At 40.7% G+C, this 21983-nt stretch overlaps 1 protein-coding gene across 3 annotated transcripts in view; it reads left to right on the top strand.

Annotated features, from left to right (window-relative positions):
- Positions 1-21983, top strand: part of MAPK8 (mitogen-activated protein kinase 8) — a 72375-nt gene that overhangs the window by 33370 nt on the left and 17022 nt on the right. For 2 of the 3 annotated variants that reach the window (XM_068255542.1, XM_068255544.1), the window contains exons 6-8: positions 1455-1620; positions 9743-9814; positions 21742-21924. In XM_068255542.1, coding sequence (XP_068111643.1) covers positions 1455-1620; positions 9743-9814; positions 21742-21924 — 421 coding nt within the window. Of the gene's footprint in view, positions 1-1454; positions 1621-6525; positions 6598-9742; positions 9815-21741; positions 21925-21983 lie in introns of all 3 variants that reach the window. The other variant, XM_068255543.1, reaches the window with a different exon arrangement.

A 21983-nucleotide genomic window follows, 5' to 3' on the forward strand; every position in this document is an offset into this window, starting at 1 on the left:
AGGCCCGTCAGGACTGGCCACGCGTAGCTTTTTCCGCATTCCCGACAGTAATTAGCGCTATTGCGTGCCGCAACACGTACAAAAATACGCGTTGCCACATTACGCACGCATAGATATGCGACAATGCGTATTTTTGTACGCGTCGCGCCCCGCAATAGCGCTAATTAGTCGGGAATGCAGAAAAAGCTACGCATGGGCAGTCCTGATGGGCCTGTCAGGAAAAACGAAACTAGCTGGCAGCTGGGGAACCAGAGGATTAGTGAGTGGCTGCGAGGGCACAGGACTGCTGCAGGGGGCTGGTAGAAGCCCCAGGTGAGTAAAACTCTTTTTTTTTTTCTTTTTTTTTCTTTTTTTTCTGGCTTAAGGGTCACTTTAACAAAGTCTGCTTAAAGTAACTTTAAATGTATTACCTAGTCAGCATGCAATTAGTCTGCATTCAATCATGTCATCTTGCTGTTAAATTGTCCTATTTTCTAACTCCAGCCAATAAGCCGTCACAAAACTTGGATCAACTGTCAACCATTTTCTTCTGACCACAATTTATGACCTTGTATTTTTTACATGTTCTCAACCAAACCCCTCTGTTTGTGTGCAAAACGCTAACTGGAAGATTTGAAAAGTTTTTTTATACCAATATATTTAATGTGTATCTATAATTCTGCCACTAAACTAACCCTCCATCTTCAACAAGTTTTACATATTAAATCCTCAAACTATTCACACTATACCCATGCACTGAATAATATTCCAGCCATTGTAAAATTCATAACATTTTACCCATAAGAAAAAAAACATTTGTTTGTCTAGCAAGACTTGTAGTAACATTAGTAGCATGGTTTCCTTTTTACCAGGAATCGTAGTGTAGGGAGATCTTTCTTGCTCACTTAACCATTTAAGCTTATTTGGACAAGAATTCTCGTCCAGATAGGCGCCGCTAAAGGAAAACTGGACGAGTATTCTCGTCCGGTGTTCAAGCGGCGATCTTTGTGCATGATCTTTGATTTTATGCAGTATCTGCTGCAGACTATCTGAAGTTACAGTATTATGCTATGGAAGCCTTGTGTCTTCTTTCTAGATTCTGATGTCTGTGGAGAGCTCATTGGTATTTTGATATACTGCTTTTACAATCTGGAACATTGCCTATGTGCGCACCCACCAAAAGCTGCTGTCTATTGAATTATCATGATCTCCATGTGGCTGGCGCAGTGTATTTGAACACTTTGAATCAAGATGTAGCATTTGGCTGCAAAGTTCTCCAGTTGTTTCAAGGCAAAATGTTAAATTGCTTGGCTGAGGATTGAACAGCTCCTCTTTAAACTAAAAATGAAAATAAATGTCACGCCAACAATTCACCAAAGACTTTTCTTGGCAACATTTTGTATATCAACATACACAATAACACATTCTAAGGGAGTTAAGTATCCTTTATTATACTTATTGCTTGTGTCTCACAGGATTTAAAGCCAAGCAACATTGTGGTGAAATCTGATTGCACCCTTAAGATTTTGGACTTTGGTCTGGCACGGACTGCAGGGACAAGTTTTATGATGACCCCATATGTTGTCACCCGATACTACAGAGCTCCAGAAGTTATCCTAGGAATGGGTTACAAAGAAAACGGTCAGTGTCTCCAACACCACCACTGTTGTTTCCATATACACTATGTTAGAGCTCATCAGCCTTAACAGTTTGTTTGATCATTTTAGGTGTTAACTTAGAAAAGCCATACATGTTATTTTTATATTTCTGCATATAAAATATTGTTTTAGCTCATAGTCTCCTGGCACATAGCAGTTTTCGGTACCATTGGGTTATATTTACGTAAATTAAACTTGTCTGAAACTGCCATGTTTTCCAATCTTAATCTTCACAAACACCCACTCACCTGACAACATAAATTGGTAGATTGCTCATACCCAGCCAGTCTAGGGTGCTTTGAACCTTGTTTACCAACTCTTCACTGGAGATCTCTAAGCATCTCCACTGGTGATATCATAAGTTGTCCTACAAATCTTCATTGGATTTTGATTACTGAATCACTTGAGATGCATGGAGATCTCCAGAGATGTGTTAGTAAATGAGGTCCTTTCATAAGCAATTCTCAAAGCCACAGGTTTGCAAGACTTGTGTGTGTGATTCCTGAACCTATATGGCTTGGCCTTTAAGTCTCTCACGCAAGGACAAAGACCATGCTAGGGAGTCTCCAGTCTGAACACAACCAGGAAGACTATTTGTGTATGAAGATGTACCTCTAGTTCAGCAGCAGTACTAGTGAGGGATGGAATGTGTCACAGATAATGGACTTTAAATCCATAGCTTTTTCGCCCCTATACGAGTAAAAATATCAGGCTCAGCAATCAGTCGGAGAGCTTCTTTTTCTGCTGCCTGAGCTTATTATCAGTTGCTAATATGTAGAAATGACTGGTGGATTGTAACATTTTCCAAATTAATGCAGCTTGACAATGGACCAATAAAATGCAGTTGCCAATGTTTTGGTTTGGTCCTATAGAGGTCTGCATATAATCAAAAATTTGTTGCAAGTTGAAAAACTTACTAACTCACTGATCATCTCTGATGATATGTAAGACAAATATCAGGATTGCATAATACTAGAGGTTTTACGAAAGGATCACTATCGTGAAAAATTGTACACTTTAAAATACATGTAAACGCATACAAATAAGAATGTTTCCTCCAGAGTAAAATGAGCTATAAAATAATTTTCGACAGCAGTTAAGAGAAATCTGACAGGTTTTTGACTGGTCCATCTTTTCATTAGGGATACTCAGTGTTTCATTTATTCTTTACTGAAGTACTCCCTGGAAAGGATCTAATTAAGATGCAGCCCCTACCTGTTTGCACACTATTCTGGTAGATGGACTGAGCAACTGCCGATCACTAAGTGCTTTTGAAAATACAGAAAACCCTGAGAAAATACAGAAAACCCTGAGAATCCCCCATGAGGAGATGGGATAGTCCAAAACTTGTCAGTTCTGTCAGATTTCTACTAGCTACTGTAAGGCCCGGTGCACACCAAAAACCGCTAGCAGATCCGCAAAATGCTAGCAGATTTTGAAACGCTTTTTCTTATTTTTCTGTAGCGTTTCAGCTAGCATTTTGCGGTTTTGGGAAGCGTTTTTGGTGTAGTAGTTTTCATGTATTGTTACAGTAAAGCTGTTACTGAACAGCTTCTGTAACAAAAACGCCTGCAAAACCGCTCTGAACTGCCGTTTTTCAGAGCGGTTTGCGGTTTTCCTATACTTGGAGGCAGAAACGCCTCTGCAATCCAAAATCTGCAGCAGCCTGGGAGTATGCGTTTTTGCGAAACGCCTCCCGCTCTGGTGTGCACCAGCCCATCGAAATACATTACCCTAGCGTTTCCACATCCGCAATCGGATCGAAAAACGCTGCCGAACCGCTCTGGTGTGCACTAGGCCTAAGTTTATAGGTAACGGTAACACAGGAGAAAAGTAAGTTAAAGCACATTTTACTCTGGTAGAAATGTACTTTTTATTTATATATTTTCGTGTATTTTAAACTTTACAATTTGTTACAATATTTGAATGTCTGTTTTTAAAAAGATGATTCTGTGAGGTTTCTTTAGCCAACAGACATTTTATATAGGTAAGTCATCCCTTTTAAGACAGTTTGAAAATGAATATTTAGTTTACTATAAATACTTATTTTAAGACTGGTTCTTTTTAACTCCATGTTCAGAGGTTTAGTTTTCATCCATAGATGTATGGTTATTTATATTCATGTGGCTATAAGATTGTGTTTGCATTTCAGTTGAGCACTGTGTAAGTTAAATTATTATTATTTTTTATTAATGCACATCTGTGTTGTGTGTTTTTAGAGCAAATTGAGACAAATTTAGTATGGTGAGTTTTTTAAATTCTTTTCTTTGGTGCTGATGTTGTACAGTACAACCCCACCCATGTTTGATTGCATATCTTCCAGACCTATGTAAAAGTTGCATTTATATGACTCTCCACTTTTAAATGGGACTGACAGAGTATAAAAATATGTGGTGGACATCAGCGCATTCATTCTGAAACAAAGAAAAGCAGTATTACCTCACTGGAATACCTTCACACCTTTCCCTCTCCCAGAAATCTGAGAAAGATTGCTCTGTAAGAAATACACATTCTCTTTATATTGCATGTACAAGGCTGTCTGACTGGGGTTATACATTCAAGTGACACATCACATTTCTGTGCCAATAATTTGTGTCTGGTTCAAGATTAGCCAGCTTTCTAATTTAGTAAGCAAAATATGCTTTAACCCTTTAGCTACCAGCCATATTGGTAGCACATCCACTGGCACTGCAGAAAAGTTAAAGTGCACCTGTCCTTTTGGAGCAAGCCATACATTGCTAAAAATGACTAAACTAAAAATTGGTCATGCCCTGGATTTGTTTTTCTTTGTATTTTTGAAGAGTGCCTGTTCATTAGGTGTTATCCATTGTCAAGGGATAACTAGGGATGACATTAGATTGAGGTTGCTTACAGTGATACATAGACCAACAAAACTAAAGTACATTCTCAAAGCAGTTATGTTGGTTAGCATACATTACTAGTTCCTTTTGAAACTGAACTGTGTAACTGTGCTTGCCTGCTGCTGTGCACTTATATGTACAGGCTGCAAACTGGTTAGTTTCCTGTTAGAAGAGTTGATGTAATACAGTTGCTTGCCACCATCTTCCTGTGAACTACAAAGTCGCAGGCTTTTTTTTGTGTTTTATACTATAATGCCAGACTACAAATTCTCGACGTGTGCATCTGCAGTTCTTCCTAATTTTGGCAACACATGGTCACACCTGGTTGGCCTGCCTAATAGCTAAATCCAGAGAGACCTGGGAACAAGCACGTTGTACTGCAGTTCAAAGCACATATGGCCTGTGTAATTGGTATTCTGTTCTCCACTGTACAACTTTACACTGTTAATAGTCCTTTTAATATTACTATTCACATTTTCCTTTTTCTACTAGTCTGACCTTCTAATGATGCAATGGTATCAGGCATAGCTTGTTTCAAACACGTTTTCCAACATTAAAAGACTTTGGGCCCGATCCAATTCACTTTTTCTCTTAGGACAGGGGGTCAGGAACCTTTTTGGCTGAGAGAGCCATAAACGCCACATTTTAAAATGTAATTCAGTGAGAGCCATACAATGTTTCAAACTGGGACAGTAGGGCTCACGTCCCTGTTGCCATGGTGATGTGTATACAGTTGATCTGCCAGGCAGTGGCAGCGTCAGACACGTCTTCAGCTTCTCTCTGGTTTCAGCAATTTCCCTGGAAGCCAGAGAGGAGAAATACGGACTAACAGCTTGTGCATTTAGCTAGCTGACCTGGGGTTGATTCACTTTGTAGGACGAGATTCCAACACTTTGGCCCAATAGGCTGCCTGTCAAGTGACAGGCAGGCAGCCTCTTGGGCCAATCAATGTGTGTGGATCTCTTCCTACAAGTCACTGGATCTGACAGGGTCCATAGTGGGACAGTTGGAGCACCCGTTGTTCATTTTGGGGCAACGCGGGTGAGTTAGTAGTGCATGCTACAGCAGTAGCGTGCCTATTTTAAAAATGTTACTTGTGCTGCTTGAACAGTGTAGCTTAGTGAATCAACCCCTATGGATTTGTATGTGAGCCAGATTTAGCCATCAAGAGAGCCACATCTGGCTCCCGAGCCATAGGTTCCCTACCCCTGTCCTAGGAGGTCATTTTTCATCTTCTGTTTAAAATAACTTCAGCACTTTGCAATTGAAAAAGTACCAAAAAGTAGGCGAAAATATGTCAAAATTATTCTGAGTATTTTCTTGCTTGCTGGTGGCTTAAAAGGCATTTTATTTACAATGTGAAAATATCACCTAGGAGAAACCATAGAAAAGAGTGAAATGAATCAGGCCCTTTTGTGTTTTGTGCAATTGGGTAAAAAAAAGACTTTAATGAAGAGAGATGGCAAAGGGGTGTCAGGACATGAGGCCTCTGGGAGTGTATTTACAAGAAATAATCTAGGAGAAAGATTCTGGTACAATGGCCTAATTAAATTACAGTAGTCTGCCAGGACAGGACAGTCAAAAAGGAATTAAAATGTGAATGTCTACATGAAACAAAAGTACTGCAGCACTTTGAATCCTTATTTCATCTAATAAGAGTGTCAAATGAAAGGTATTGGAAATACGAGTCTTGCAGGAATTTTGTTTAAACTTGCATCTTTTAGATGTCATTACAAATTCCAGTGTTAAAAGAATCCGGTGTAATACTCCTTCCCCCTATGTCAGAGCTTCATGTTTGGTACTGAAAGACAGGTGCACTTTAATCATCACCTAACCACTCTGCACTGCCCTGGGCTCTTTTTGACTCTTTACATGCTGACCTCTCACCTTTTCCAGATTCTGCCTGCACTTGGCTGTTCCCTTGTATTCACTGACACATCTTTCTTTCTTGCTTCTGCTTTTGTTTCCTCCTTCCACCATCTTTATTTGCCCCCTTTCCCCCCCAACTTGCGGTGTTACACTGATAGTGGACTTGTGGTCCGTGGGGTGCATTATGGGAGAAATGATATGTCACAAGATCCTCTTCCCAGGAAGGGACTGTATCCTTGCGCGCTTTGAGTAAAACGGTTAACAACCAGGAGAGCAAGTGAATAATTTTGCTGCATGTAACCATTATGATGTAGTCTACAGACAGCAATATGTATGACTGTCACAGGCTTCCTCTCTACAAGGGTAATGTGGAACATTAAGAGCAACAAACATCTTATGTGTTTTACAATTTGGTAAGTTAATATGTGTCCTCTTATTACAGCCGAACCGAAGGATAACCAAAAATCTAATTTCATTAGGTGCCATTTGGTATTTATATAGAAGATCCCTTACTAGTAAATAGTGTTACCAAAATAATAGATATCAGTTTTGTATTCTGGTTTATTATACAGGTCATTTCCTTTCCAGCAAAAATAGAATATTAGCACAAACAACCATTTTGGCATTTACAGATTTGCCATGCATGCCCCCATAACATCCCATTATGGCTATGATTATCCATGTAGAAAATGCATAGGACAGGAAGTTAGGGGGCATAGGACAGCAAGTAAGTACAGTTTGTGACACCTCCCCACTGCTAATGCTGCTCTCCCCAGTGCCCTTTGCAGAGTATTAGCACAACAAAGCACTCTGATATTCACTGCTCCAGCCAGCGTGCTCCTTTCTCTGTACTGCTGTCATCTCCTGGGGTCCATAGTGATGCGGTGCCACTACAGGCATCAGGAGATGATGGGTAACACAGAGGAAGGAGCGCACCAGTAGAAGCAATGAGTGTCAGGGCTCTTTGCTGTGCTTATACTCTGCATAGGCCCTGGTGAGCATAGCATTAGCAGGAGGGACACCTGGGGAGCAGTTGTAATTGTTTAGGAACGGGGATATTGCAGAGTATGTTCTTATCTAACACTTTTTAATGCCCTTTTGCAGCCCTAAGGTTGTTTTATCTGGAAAGTAGGAAGAAAAAGACAGTTTCGCTTATTGGTAAAAAGGTTAGGGAGGCGATAGGCTTATTACCAGAGGAGGCAATTATGGCAATTTAGAGTGTGTAATAATCCTCCTACAATACAATGAGTAATTTCACTCTGGCATGTACCAAAGAATATCTGCAACAAGGGTGACCACATTTTTTTCATATTGCGCCATTTTATCTCCTTTACTCGTTCAAGGGATAAAAAAAAGTTATTCCTCTTTAAGATGATTTGTTTGTGTTGCTCATGATTTCTTCAGTACAGTGCTGTATAGTGATACCAGAACCCCATGAAGAGGTTCTGAGAAGGAAACCTTGTTTTCAAAAATAAACAAGGTTGATTTCAGTAAGAGTTTCTTTTTGTTACATTTTGTTTTCTTCTGCACTCTTCTACCGTCAGCAATTTTTGACATTTTTTAAAATGTATATCTTTAAGACCAGCATTCTAAAATGTTAAGGGGGTAAACTCTAGATATATATAAGAGGCAGGATCATTGAAGAATTATGCAGGAAAAAAATTCAAATTCCATTCCTGCAGGAAACGCACTTCAGAACAGAAAAGGTCCTCTGCTTTTTTGACAAAGCTTACAGGCATGTTCATCCACTCAATTTTTATAATAAAAAAAAATATCAATTTTTTTCTTAATTTTATTTATTTTTACTTGGTTTAGCAGCTATATATGTATGGCCAGATGTTTTAAAATGTGTCTTACAATTACTTATGTCTGTCCCTACCTTAATTAGGGCCTCTAAATTTCTATCGGACAGCATCCAGACTGGGCATATTTTTGTCCATGCGCAGTTGCTTAGTTCTATTTGGCATGAGCAGATCTTACTAGTGCTTGCCAAGTCCGTATGTGCTAATACATAACAGTGGCACAGCCACTAGAAACCTTATGAATAGGTTTAGAAGGACTTAGCAATGCAACGGTGGGCTACAGGAGGGGAGAAACCTCCTGCTTTTTTGTCTACTGCAATTATGCTTTAACTGGTTCCCCGCCGCCGTACAGTATATCTACGCTCCTTTGGACTTCACTTCCCCGCCCGGAGCGTAGATATACGCACCCCCCGCCGCTACCGCCGATGTCCGCTCTCCCGCTCGCACTCCCGCGATCGTGCACGCCGCTGCCCGCTCGCCCGGAGATCAATGAACGGGAAAATACATTCCCGTTCGTTGATCTCTGCCCCCGCAATGATCTGCTGCTTTCGCTAAGCAGCTCGATCATTGTAAAAAAAAAAAAAAAAAAAAAAATACCAGCCTCTTTGTACTTCCTCCAAGCTTCCGGAAGGAAGCTTGGAGGTCGCATTAAACTGTTGCCATCTTGTGGCCAAATAGTAAACTACACCCTAAACTATTTTTCACACACACATACATTACTTATACACAAAAAATTAACTCATTACCTCCCACACTCCCCATTTTTTTTTTTTTTGTAATTAAAAAAAAAATAAAAAATTTACAATTAAAAAAAATACATAAATAGTTACCTTAGGGACTGAACTTTTTAAATATTTATATCAGGAGGGTACAACACTGTTACTTTATAAACTATGGGCTTGTAATTAGGGATGGACGCAAAACTGAAAAAAATGCACCTTTATTTCCAAATAAAATATTGGCGCCAAACATTGTGATAGGGACATAATTTAAATGGTTTTATAACCGGGACAAAAGGGCAAATACATTTCATGGGTTTTAATTACAGTAGCATGCATTATTTAAAAACTATAATGGCCGAAAACTGAAAAATAATGTTTTTTTTCCCATATGTTTTCCTATTTTTCCATTAAAACACATTTAGAATAAAATTATTCTTGGCATAATGTCCCACCTAAAGAAAGCCTAATTGGTGGCGAAAAAAACAAGATATAGTTCATTTCATTGCGATAAGTAATGATAAAGTTATAGGCGAATGAATGTAAGGAGCGCTGAAAGGAGAAAATTGCTCGGATGCTGAAGGGGTAAAACCCCTCAGTTGGGAAGTGGTTAAGATTCCCTTTACAATTAATCACAACAAGATGTTTGAAAACAAAAGTTATACATTTTTATGCACATAGTGGCAGGAGTGCTTTCATGAGTGCTTTCATACAGCTTGTCACTTGTAAATAAGTAAGATTTGTATTTCCTTTGTGTTGGTTGTAGAACAGGAATCCTTACACCCTAGGCTTGTATATATCTGGTTCTGGCTATAAGGCCATTTTGTGTTAATTGCCTTGCGTTCTGTTTTCAGTTGACATTTGGTCAGTGGGTTGCATCTTGGGAGAGATGATCAAAGGTGGTGTGTTATTCCCCGGCACAGACCGTATCCTTCCAATTGGCTCTTACAACCCACCGCTCACCTCCCAAAAGCAAGAGGACGCACCAGTGTACTGACCAGTAAGGGATGGACAGCAGGTTATGTAGTACCTTCTTACTCTATTGATTTCAATTCTTAGCCAAATTTATTTGTTTCTTTATGAAGCGCCATCATATTTTGTTGCCCTTTTATAATAGGGCGTTCAGCCAACATACATTTAATAAAATAATATAAATCTATTGTAACTGAAATAAATGCATATCAGATCCCTGTTTGTTATTTTTTTTAATTACTAAGAGTAAGGGATTATAAAAATGCTTTAAAGGACTCACAAGGTGAAAAAGAAACACAATTTTTGCTAACCTGGGGCTTCTTTCATCCCCTAGAAGTCTTCTGAGTCCCTCGCCGCAGCTCCGGTCCCCGGTGTCCTGCTGGACACCCGCAGAGCTCGCCGACCCGTTGCCTGTACAGGCACAGTATGCACCTCCCGATAGGTTGGAAAGCTTTGTGGGTGGCCAGCAGGACACTGGGGACCACCTGGACCTGCGGCGAGGGACTCGGAACACGTCTAGGGGTTAGAAGAACCCTCAGGTAAGTCCTTTTAAGGAAACCTGAAACAAAAATGTTAAAAGTATTTAGACTCACCTGGAGCTTCCTTTAGGCCATGGGCTCCCTCTCCATCCTCCTGGGCTGTACTGCACATATACGGTCAGGCTGCACTCCCATCAGTAGAACCGGCGATGGGATTGCAATGGAGGCACACCAGCGGCCACGCATGCGCAGTATGGTGTGACTGGGGGTGACTGAGGGTATAGTCTGGGCTGGCCACCCGAGGATTGGAGCATCCCCAGAGGATGGCGAGGGAGGCCCACAGCCTAAAGGGGGCAGAAGGAAACCCCAGGTAACTATTTTTTTGTCTCGGGTATGCTTTAAGAACTCGAAGGTCCTGCCCAAATATGTATAAATTAGTCATGTAATGCAAGCCTTAGCCAATATGTGAGCTTTATTAAAGCTTTGAAGCCCTGAGGAAGTAAGCAAACAAATGTTTAAGAGAAACTCCAGTTGAGTTTTATTTACTTTTATAAAATGTACCTTTTTTAAGTAATATGTTCAATATTAAGACATTTAAAATCCACTACCAAAACAAACTATAATTTTTATAACTCACATTTAGTTCTATAAACTCATAGCAAATAGCAATGCAAATTCTTTTATACATTTTTTTTTTTTTTTTTCTTTTTTATAGCTTTCGTGTAGAAAATGCCACAAGTGACTGATCACAGCAGAGCCCTGTTTTCACTGTGGAGGTTTCTGTGGAGGACTATACCATGCCCAGATAGGGGTGCATTCCCACTTCATCCACAGTACAAAAGCAGTCCTTATATGCTATAACGCTCTGACTTAGTTTACTTCAGAATGACTGGAAGCAGAGGCATAGGATCAGAGCATTCAGAGCTGTCACTGTAGTGTGTATTAAACTAGCATCTTCTTCTTCTCTTACTGAAGTAATCACAGTCTAAAGATTACAGATAGGGAGGTCTCATTCTGTAGGATGGATGTAAGCAGGAATAACTATAAAGTGGTTCACATGGCCGAATGCCGGCGTCTCGCTTCGCCACAGCCAAACGCTTTTCTGCAACTGTATACAAAAGCAGTCTGCATTGATTTATCATTGTGACGCTTTTAAAGCCCTTAGGGCAGTGGTTACCAAACTTTTTTGGGTGAGGGCACCCTTGATGGCTTTGAAATGTTTTCAAGGCACCCCTCGGCAAAAACAGAAATGCCATTATGACCCTTAGCAGGCAACGACTCACTCCAAGTAGCTAGTGATGCTTATTAGACACTGCGATTCCTTTCATGTTCACTTTCAGGGTTGCAGGGACTAAAGGTTAACTAGCAGGTAATGCAGCCAAATTATATATCAATGTGCGGTTGCATTACCTGATGGTATTGCATAAAGGATGGGGCTGTATGCCGAGGCACCCCTGAAAGGTGCCGCGGCACCCAGTTTGAGAACCCCTGCCGAGGGCTATGGAGCCGTGAACGCAACCAAAGCTAGAAGCTGCATGCACCATCTCCGAAAATTCAGTTGATCGCATTGCTTGGGCAATTGTCATTAAACTCTTTGAGATGAACACTGCCATTCATCTCAGTGCAGGACACATTGTATGCCGGCAATAAACAATGTGCTTGGATGCCAGCAGTGGCCTGTGTGAGTCCAGTTGTGCAGAATTAAGCAGTACATCTGTACAGTACATATCTAAAGTTCTCCTAGACATGACTGTCACGTTACAAGTGACCATTACAAGTGAGATTACACTTAAGGTGCTCATTAACAGTACAATTTTTAGTGAACAATCATATTTTTTATCAGATTATTCCAATCATATTGTATGAAAACAGAGAAGGTGATAAGCCCAATCGATCCAGAACTATCATATTTTTGATAGTTTCCTTAGAGAAATGGTCTTTCTGCATTGTGGATTTTTTAATAGATAAGATCATAACTGGTTTAGATATGATAGCAAGTTGGGTTCTTTAGTGGTGTGTATCGATTAAATCTTTGCTTTAAATCTGAATATTATCAAAAAATGTGTGCTCGCTAAAAATTGCCATTAAGGGCATCTTTAAAGTAGGTATGCAGTAATAGATGTGCTAACTGATCATTGTCTGCCACCTTGCAATACTCTATATTGAATCAGATCTCTGCTTAGTTCTAGTCTCATATAGACAGCTGATCTGATAAAATATGCACCATTGCTGCCACAAGATTTGTATTGCCCCACCCATGACGTTTTTATTATAGCCTAGGTAAGGGTTAAAGAGACTCTGAAGCCAAATAAAATCAATGCTTTTAACTTAATATTAAGCACTATAGCTAGTGCTAAAATGCCGCATCCCGCAGCAAAACGAGGGGTTTATACACCCCCAAATCCCCTGTGCAAAATGGGGGGGGGGGCTTCCTGATTGAGGCAGAGCTTTGAGCTGCAGCGTCAATATGCTCGCGGATCACCGGTTCTCCCCGCCCCTCTCAATCTTCTTTCACTGAGAGGGGCAGGGAGAGGCGGAGATCCGCGGGCATATTGATGCAAATGGAGGCAGAGCTGCAGCTCAAAGCTCTGCCTCCATGGGCAGCAAAATCCACAACCAAGAAAGTCCTGGATTTTGCACTGGGGATTTGGGGGTATAAACCCCTCGTTTTGCTGTGGAGATGCTGCGTTTTAGCACTAGCTATAGTGCCTAACATTAATCAAAGTTAAAAGCATTGATTTTATTTGGCTTCAGAGTTTCTTTAAAGAGAATCTGTATTGTTAAAATCGCACAAAAGTAAACATACCAGTGCGTTAGGGGACATCTCCTATTCCCCTCTGTCACAATTTCGCCGCTCCCCGCCGCATTAAAAGTGGTTAAAAACAGTTTTAAAAAGTTTGTTTATAAACAAACAAAATGGCCACCAAAACAGGAAGTAGGTTGATGTACAGCATGTCCACACATAGAAAATACATCCATACACAAGCAGGCTGTATACAGCCTTCCTTTTGAATCTCAAGAGATCATTTGTGTGTTTCTTTCCCCCCTGAGGGGGGAGTGCATAGCAGAACCACAACACTGAAGAACTTGGCAGCCTTCCAGACACAGGCTGACAAGTCTGACAAGGGAAAGATACATTGATTTATTACAGAGACTGTGACAGTACAAAGTGCTGCAGTAAGCCAGAACACATTAGAATAGCTTTTGGAACTTGTAGGATGATAAAGAACAGGATGCAATTTTTGTTACGGAGTCTCTTTAAGGCCGCTGGTTGGGTTGCTTGAGATTTGGTTTTGGAGATTTTCTCTTACTTCCAGATGTGATAATTGAAGATCAAAAGTGAAATGGATTTCAAAGTCTTACAGTTGTCACTGCATCAGGAGTTTGGAGTAATCTCTCTGGGGAAAGACTTGCTTTGGTAATGTGCCTAAGTTTGATGCTTTGGTAAAGGTTGAATTTCTTCTTCCATTAGAGAGATGTCCTCCAATTTCCTGTATTGTCTCTAGTACAGGAATTGGCGGAAAATGTAATTACCTGAGACACAGACAGCAGTTAAAACCTGTTAGCAGCAAACTTTACCAACGTGAAGGAAAAAAGATATTTAAGCAGAGTACATGTCAGATATTTGAGGGCAGAGTGATGAAGATGGCACCAGTTGATCGGGGTAGATAGTATTTTGTGCGCAGTATGTTAGGATAAGGAGTTGCAAATTTTCTGCAGTGTCATTTTCCTCATCCTATTATGATTTTAATATTGCAAATCATGCTAAGCGCCAATACATTTTGTGCTTGTACAATAGGAAGTGGAAGTAAATCTCCCAATTGAGAGGTCAACAGAATTTTTTTTGTCTGAATTTCCATGTTGACTTTTTCATACACAACTGAAGAGATCCAAAGATGAAAACATCTAAATCATGGTCAAGAAGATAACTGTGCTGTACTTCCATGCATGCACTGCACAATGCTTTATTTCAACCTCTTCAAAAAGAGAATATTAGGGAATCTCTGACTGGTATTTTGGTAAAAATTTTGGCTGGGTGTTGTCAGGACTGCTCATTGTTTGGGTGAGCATTGTGTGGCTGTGAAGGGGCCTGGGGAGGCAGTGGCGTGTGAGTATAGTTCTTTTTTATTTAGTACTGCATCGTGCAATACAAAGCTTGCAGTGGCATGAATATTAGATCAGATTTCTGCTAAAGGTGGTAGGGCAGATACAAAAAAATAAAATTGATATCAAAATATTGATAGTCTGCCTGATCTATCACAAATTGAATAATGTATGCCTCCCTAAAGGGGGCCAGACTAACCAGCAAGCTCGTGGTGACCCAGAACTCATTGAAGTGTGTAAGGGACTACAATGGTCCTAAAAGCCCCCTTACTAAGATGTTAAGAAAAACAAAAGTTTACTTTCCTAAAACAGAAAGAATTTGTGATAATTCAGGTTGGAGTGAGCTTGAGATGTCTCCCAGAGCAACACTGCTGAATATATGCAAATTAACCGCCACACAGCCTACAATATTTCAAATTGTTTTATTTGAGAATTACAAGACATGGGCACAGAACATTTATATCACGCCTTTTTTCCTGGTGAACTCAAAGCGCCAGAGCTGCAGCCGCTAGGGCACGCTCCGTTGGCAATAGCAGTGTTAGGGAGTCTTGCCCAAGGTCTCCTTACTGAATAGTTGCTGGCTTACTGAAGATTTGAACCCTGGTCTCCTGCGTCAGAGGCAGATCACTTAACGAGTACACGATCCACTACGATCAATTTTTCTGCTTGATTGTAAATTAGAATACTTCTGACTAATGTATCACACGCATTTGTTACACTTTTTCCTAATGAGAGAAAAAGGGCGAAAAAAATGTAGAATTTTCTTGCTGGAGTTTTTTTAAACCTTTAATTTTTCCCTACAACTATTTTTTTAATCAAAACCAGGAATATTAAATCTTTTAATTGTAACGTGTGTGGCCACCTTTTCCCAGATTTGCTAAAACCTACTTTTTGCTGTAATTGGGAAGTGGGCAGGTTTTATTAATTGTCTTAGAAGAATGCAGAGTTGCTTTTGACTTAGCAATGTGTAAATGGACGTTGATGTAGTATTGCTTCTGTAAAGGCATGTTGATTGGTATACCTCACTCAGGTGTCGCATGAACCAGCTTATAGCATAAGAAAATATAAGTTGCAAGTGAATGTTGTAACCGCCTAGTTCCTTATTTGGTTTGCAGTTTTTAAATTTGCGATCGCCTTCAGTGCTGGGTTGGTTGGCGGTACCTTTTTTATTTCATTGCTGCCCAAACAAATTCCAGACTACTTTCTCCAATGGCAAAAAAATGTTTTGAGCTATTCAATATGTGCCTCCCAGACAGCAGCTAGTATGGAAGCAGTAATCTTAGCCATCGAGCTTAATAGGGTAATATTCAATGTATTCAGAAAGCCCTGCAGTCAGCTGTTTTCTACCTTATTTTCATTGGTGTGAAATGAAAGAACAGGCAGCCTGGAGAGCTCACTGCAGAGGCACACTGATGAGGCCCCCAGGAGATGATGAAAGGAAGTGCCTCTTACAAGCACTTAGGGCCCATTTCCACTAGTGCCGAATTTGGCACAAATCTGCAGCGTTTCCCAGTAGGCAAGAAGGACAGGGAATTTCTGCAGCATGCAGCCGAACACTATAGCGGTGCACAGCATAGAGCCAGGGTGAATCGTAAAAGCCGCGGCCCTTAAAGGGAACCTGAAGTATGAGGAATATGGACACTGGCTCTTCCTTCCCTTTTAAACAATGCTAGTTGTCTGGCTGTCATGCTAAGCTTTTAGACTTTTGTTGCTTTTGAGTCTCACACCTGCAGCAAGTATGTAGCCAGTGGACTCCGACAACAGTCAAAGCATCTGATCTGCAGGCTCATTCTGGGCCAGTGACATATTGTATTAGAGGCAGAGCATTAGAAAATAAAGATGGCAATTGGCAACCTCTGTACTCCTCTCACTTTAGATTCCCTTAAAAAAAAAACCTCAATCTAATGTGGCTAATCTATAACAGCATATTAGAAAGTCTAACTCAGATTTAACTTTTAAAGATATATTGCACAAACATTTTGCTTAGCTTTATTGTTGCGTCTGTACACTATTGCTTTGAAGAATTAAACTCTAGTGTGTGTATATTCTCATCCTTTCAGTTTTGAAAGAAGTGAAACAGGTAGTGCAAAAACAAATGAGAGAATGGGGCTAATAGGCCCTTCTTGACCTGTAAAATAGGAAATGTGCCACTAGGCAAAAATAAAAACAAAAACCTTTTCATTAAACCTGTTAAGGTGTTAATTAAAAGTGGTTTTAAAAGGCTCAGATTATCAAATGATAATTCCTTATAATCCCTTATAAACCCTTATTGGTGTAATTTAAAGAACTGAAGTGAAAAGAATATGGAGGCTGCCAAATTTAAATCTTGTCAGATCTGACAATAATGTCAGAGACACCTGATCTGCTGCATGCTTGTTTAGGGGCTATAGCTAAGAGTATTAGAGGTAGAGGATCAGCAGGATAGCCAGACAACTGGTATTGCTTAACCACTTAACAACCTCTGCCACGCTTATCTACGCCCCTTTAAAATTCACCTGAGTCACAGGGGCGTAGATAGGCAACTCCTGTTTATTTTCCTGCTGTGCGCGATCGCGTCCGCGTGCACGCGGACGTGCATACGCATCGGGCACCCGCTGGTCTGTGATTGGCTGATGTGAACATGTGTTCACAAAGCCAATGACAGTGCTTATTCATGCAGAATGTGTGTAAACATTGTATCAGTCACTATGCTGTTACAGTTACTGAGATCACTCGTGAGAGGATCTCAGATAACTAACACAGCATTAGTGACTGATCAGCATCAGTGAGGTTTTTTTTAAATAAATTATACCCCCATTAAGCCCATTAACCCTTGCCTCCCTTAAATGTGAAAATTGCTGTGGTTTTTAGGTGAAAAACCCCGTGGTAGAGAAGTGGTTAAAGAAAATAAATATGGCAGCCTCCATATCTCTCTCGCTTCAATTGTCCTTTAAGTCAACCGCTACTTTTTAATGCACACATTCAGAAATTGTCACCTGTGACGATCCATTGAGGAACTTTTTCAGCGTCGGGTTTCAGACTAAATGCTGTACAAACCTCTTTCTCGGCTATGTTATTTTGTATCTGAGAAAGGAAGAGGGATAAGGGGCCCCTTGCAGCTTGAAGAACAGTGCGGGACAATAGTGTCCATATTTTGTTCAGCATTCCAACATAAGGTATCCCAAAATGATGTTGAAGTTCTGTACTAATGCTTGCGCAGCTTTGGCCACTTTAGTGGTAAAGTCTTGGTGCCTTATCTTTATGATGCAAAAAAAAAAAAAAAGCTAAAGTTGTGGTTCAGAGGTACAGCATGCTGCATTTTATCAAGAGAATTACATTTCTGTGATTTCTATCCCTTTTACATGCTTTTACAGTTGCGTCAAAATTTAAGTCGCTTTTCAAATAGCACAAGATATTTGCAGTTTGAGAGAAATATGGTCCACACTTAGCCATGCTCTTATGAAAAGATATGCTCCACGCTTGGCCATGCTCTTATGAAAAGATATGCTCCACGCTTGGCCATGCTCTTATGAAAAGATATGCTTGGCCAGATATGCTCCATGCTTGGCCAGATATGCTCCATGCTTGGCCAGATATGCTCCATGCTTGGCCAGATATGCTCCATGCTTGGCCAGATATGCTCCATGCTTGGCCAGATATGCTCCATGCTTGGCCAGATATGCTCCATGCTTGGCCAGATATGCTCCATGCTTGGCCAGATATGCTCCATGCTTGGCCAGATATGCTCCATGCTTGGCCAGATATGCTCCATGCTTGGCCAGATATGCTCCATGCTTGGCCATGCTCTTATGAAAATATATGCTCCATGCTTGGCCATGCTCTTATGAAAATATATGCTCCATGCTTGGCCATGCTCTTATGAAAACATATGCTCCACGCTTGGCCATGCTCCATGCTTGGCCAGATATGCTCCATGCTTGGCCATGCTCTTATGAAAATATATGCTCCATGCTTGGCCATGCTCTTATGAAAATATATGCTCCATGCTTGGCCATGCTCTTATGAAAATATATGCTCCATGCTTGGCCATGCTCTTATGAAAAGATATGCTCCACGCTTGGCCATGCGCTTATGAAAAGATATGCTCCACGCTTGGCCATGCGCTTTTGAAAAGATATGCTCCGCGCTTGGCCATGCTCTTATGAAAAGATATGCTCCGCGCTTGGCCATGCTCTTATGAAAAGATATGCTCCGCGCTTGGCCATGCTCTTATGACAAAATATGTTCCAAGCTTGGCCATGCTCTTATGAAAAGACATGCTCCAAGCTTGGCCATGCTCTTATGAAAAGACATGCTCCAAGCTTGGCCATGCTCTTATGAAAAGACATGCTTCAAGCTTGGCCATGCTCTTATGAAAAGACATGCTCCACGCTTCGCCATGCTCTTATGCAAATATAAGTTCCATGTTTGGCCATGCTCTTATGCAAATATATGTTCCACGTTTGGCCATGCTCTTATGCAAATATATGTTCCATGTTTTGGCCATGCTCTTATGAAAAGATCTGCTCCTCACTTGGCCATGCTTTTACAAAAATCTATGTTCCACGCTTGGCCATGCTCTTATGAAAAGACATTCTCCACGATTGGCCATGCTCTGAAGAAAATATGTTCCAAGCTTGGCCTTGCTCTTATGAAATGATATGTTCCACGCTTGGTCATGCTCTTATGAAAATATATGTTCCACGCTTGGCCATGCTCTTATAAAAAATAAAATAAAATGTTCCACGCTTGGCCATGCTCTTATGGAGCTTCTTTGAAGGACAATTGATGTAAGGGATATGGAGTCTGCCATGTTCTTTTCCTTTTAAACAATGCACATTGCCTGGTTTCCTGCTAATCCTTTGGCCATAGACCCCGAACAAGCATGCAGATCAGATGTTTGACTCGCGTTCAATTGGATTTGTTGCATGCTTGTTTCAGGTGGGTGATTCAGACACTGATACATGAGATCATCAGGGCACCAGGCAACTGGTATTGTTTAAAAGGAAATACATATGTCATTCTCTATATCCATCACACTTAAGGTTTCCTTCAAATCACTTTGTGGTACTCTGTGTTCCCTTCCTATGCTCAGTGATCCCAGCCATAGAGATATAGTCACAGCTGACCACTGTGTAGGAAAAGTAGATGCCCTCACTCACTACAGGTAAGGCCCATGCAATTGGTATTATAAATTCCCATGTATAGTTGGCTAATAGATCCTGGCCGTCTGTGGCAAATATACTGTATTGTACATTTGCAGATTCCCTGAATCAGACGCCTGCAGTTTTTATTTAAATTGCACCACTGCTGCAAATCCTACCTTACTCCAATGCCAGAATCTCTGTTTCCCTCTGGAAAGGAAACAGGCTGCTAAGTAGTTGGGAGTATGGCTTAACCTATTTTGTTGAAAGTAGGTGCTACAACACAGAGTGCAACAGACACACCTCAGGTGTGTAAAACTCAGTTTTTGAGCTGCTTTACTGTTTTGTGTGTGTTTGAATAAAATTGGGAAGCATGTTGAATGCATTTCAAATGAAGGCCTTGAATATTTTCACTGAACAATTTATCTTAATGTACTAACAGTTGTACTGGCATATGTTGCATTTTTCCGATTGCTGCCTGTACTGTTCTGTTGTATTTAGTTCCAAAATGCTTTGAACAAGCAATGGGTGGCTGAACAGCTGAGACTCAAAGTGCAAATATATCCCAAATGTGATTGCTGAGCGTTAAAATAGTCATGTACATGGGGCCTTAGTATAATCCAGGTTACTTATAGACACCACAAAGTGCTGTACTCTGTTAGAATTGGTAATTTGATCGTGTTCTGAACATATCTATTGCCATCCGTGCTTTTGTCTCTAAGGCGCTCTACAAGTGAGATCGCTATACCGGGGTTATCCAATGAGATGCAAATAATTCTGAGTTGATGCAAGATTATGTAAATGTAGTACATAAATGTATGTAGTGTGAACATTGAGAAAACTAATCATGCCAAGGTGGAATTTGATTGGTCCATTTTCAAATTTCATAAATTTACATAAAGAATTTACATAATTCTACATCAACTCCCAATTAATTGCATTTCATTGACCACTCCAACTCTTTACCTGAGTTTCTGGCTCAACTCTCTACAGCAGGGATGTTGAACTCCAGTCCTCAAAAGCCGAGGTCCTCCCACGTTTTTGGCACAGCTCACATTAAGTGATGGGTCTGAATCAGGAAAGGTGTGGTTCAATAAGCAGAACACATTTCTCCATTTCTTAGACCATCCGAAACACTGGTATGGATATGGCCCTCAAGGGCTGGAGTTTGATACCTGTGCTCTGCAGCAACCCTTTGATTGATTGATATTTACTTACACCTCAAGACTATTGAAAGTAGCTTGGAATAAATATAATAAAAGTAATTTAAGTTTTACAGACCTATGCAGCTGTTTCTCACTTAATGCAGGGTGGACAAATCTCAGGAACCAGGTAGACCATGAGCCTTAAAGTGTACCCGAGGTGTATTTTAGGGAGACAAATGGGATACAGAGGCATGTTCCCTGTTCCATGACAGGCCTTTTGTGTCCTCTTGGCACTGCTCCCTGCCCCACCCCTTTCTCTCCCTAGCTTTTTAGTACTTTAATGGGGAAGGGGAGAAAAGCGCTCCATCGTAACACCCCCCCCCCCTCTTAAGGAACACCCCCTTCCCCGCCGTTCTGTGCTCTCTGATGAGAAGCAGAGAGCTGAGAGGCTGCAGCGGCGTGAGAGCATTTTTTTGAGAGATAAAAATCTTCCTGATGGACAAATGGAGCACAGTGAGGAGCAGATCATTGAACTCGGAGGTGTGTGTGTTTGTTTATTTTCTATTTTTCTTCCGGCTCGGGTTCTCTTTAATAATGAAGCTGGTGCGGTGCCAAACCAATGATGCTTTCTTGGTTATAAGTATAATTACAATTTTGTGTTTTTGGAATAGACAGACTGGCTTCTTCCATAATGATTTTTCCACTCCTGACTTAGCATCAGTTTAACTGATAATTGTCATGAGACTTTTGGGGTCTTAAAAGTGATACCTCTCAAAAATTCATATGATTCTTCTAAGGGCTTAATATACCCTCCGTAACAAAATTCTTAATCCTTGTTCAGACCACTGGTATCCACTTAAAACTGAAACAAGCTTTTCAGATGAAATAACTTCAAGTACTTGATGCAGGGATTGTGAGCTGTTGGTTTTATTCATCAAGATGGACTCCAGTATACACACTGTCAACCTGCATGCTGTTATGTGTATTTGTATATTACTCCTGCATACATTTTCCTGAGCTCCAGACTCAGATATTGACCAGTGGAACAAGGTAATTGAGCAGCTGGGGACCCCCTGTCCAGAATTCATGAAGAAGCTGCAGCCAACAGTGAGGACATATGTGGAGAACAGACCCAAATATGCAGGATACAGCTTCGACAAACTCTTTCCAGACGTGCTTTTTCCTGCAGACTCTGAGCATAACAAGTTGAAAGGTGAGAAAATGTTCCTTCTTTCTCTTGACACTTTTTCCATGTCTAGATTATAGACCAGT

This window comes from Hyperolius riggenbachi, chromosome 10, assembly GCF_040937935.1.
Source record: "Hyperolius riggenbachi isolate aHypRig1 chromosome 10, aHypRig1.pri, whole genome shotgun sequence".
In the NCBI taxonomy this organism is placed as follows: Eukaryota; Metazoa; Chordata; class Amphibia; order Anura; family Hyperoliidae; genus Hyperolius; species Hyperolius riggenbachi.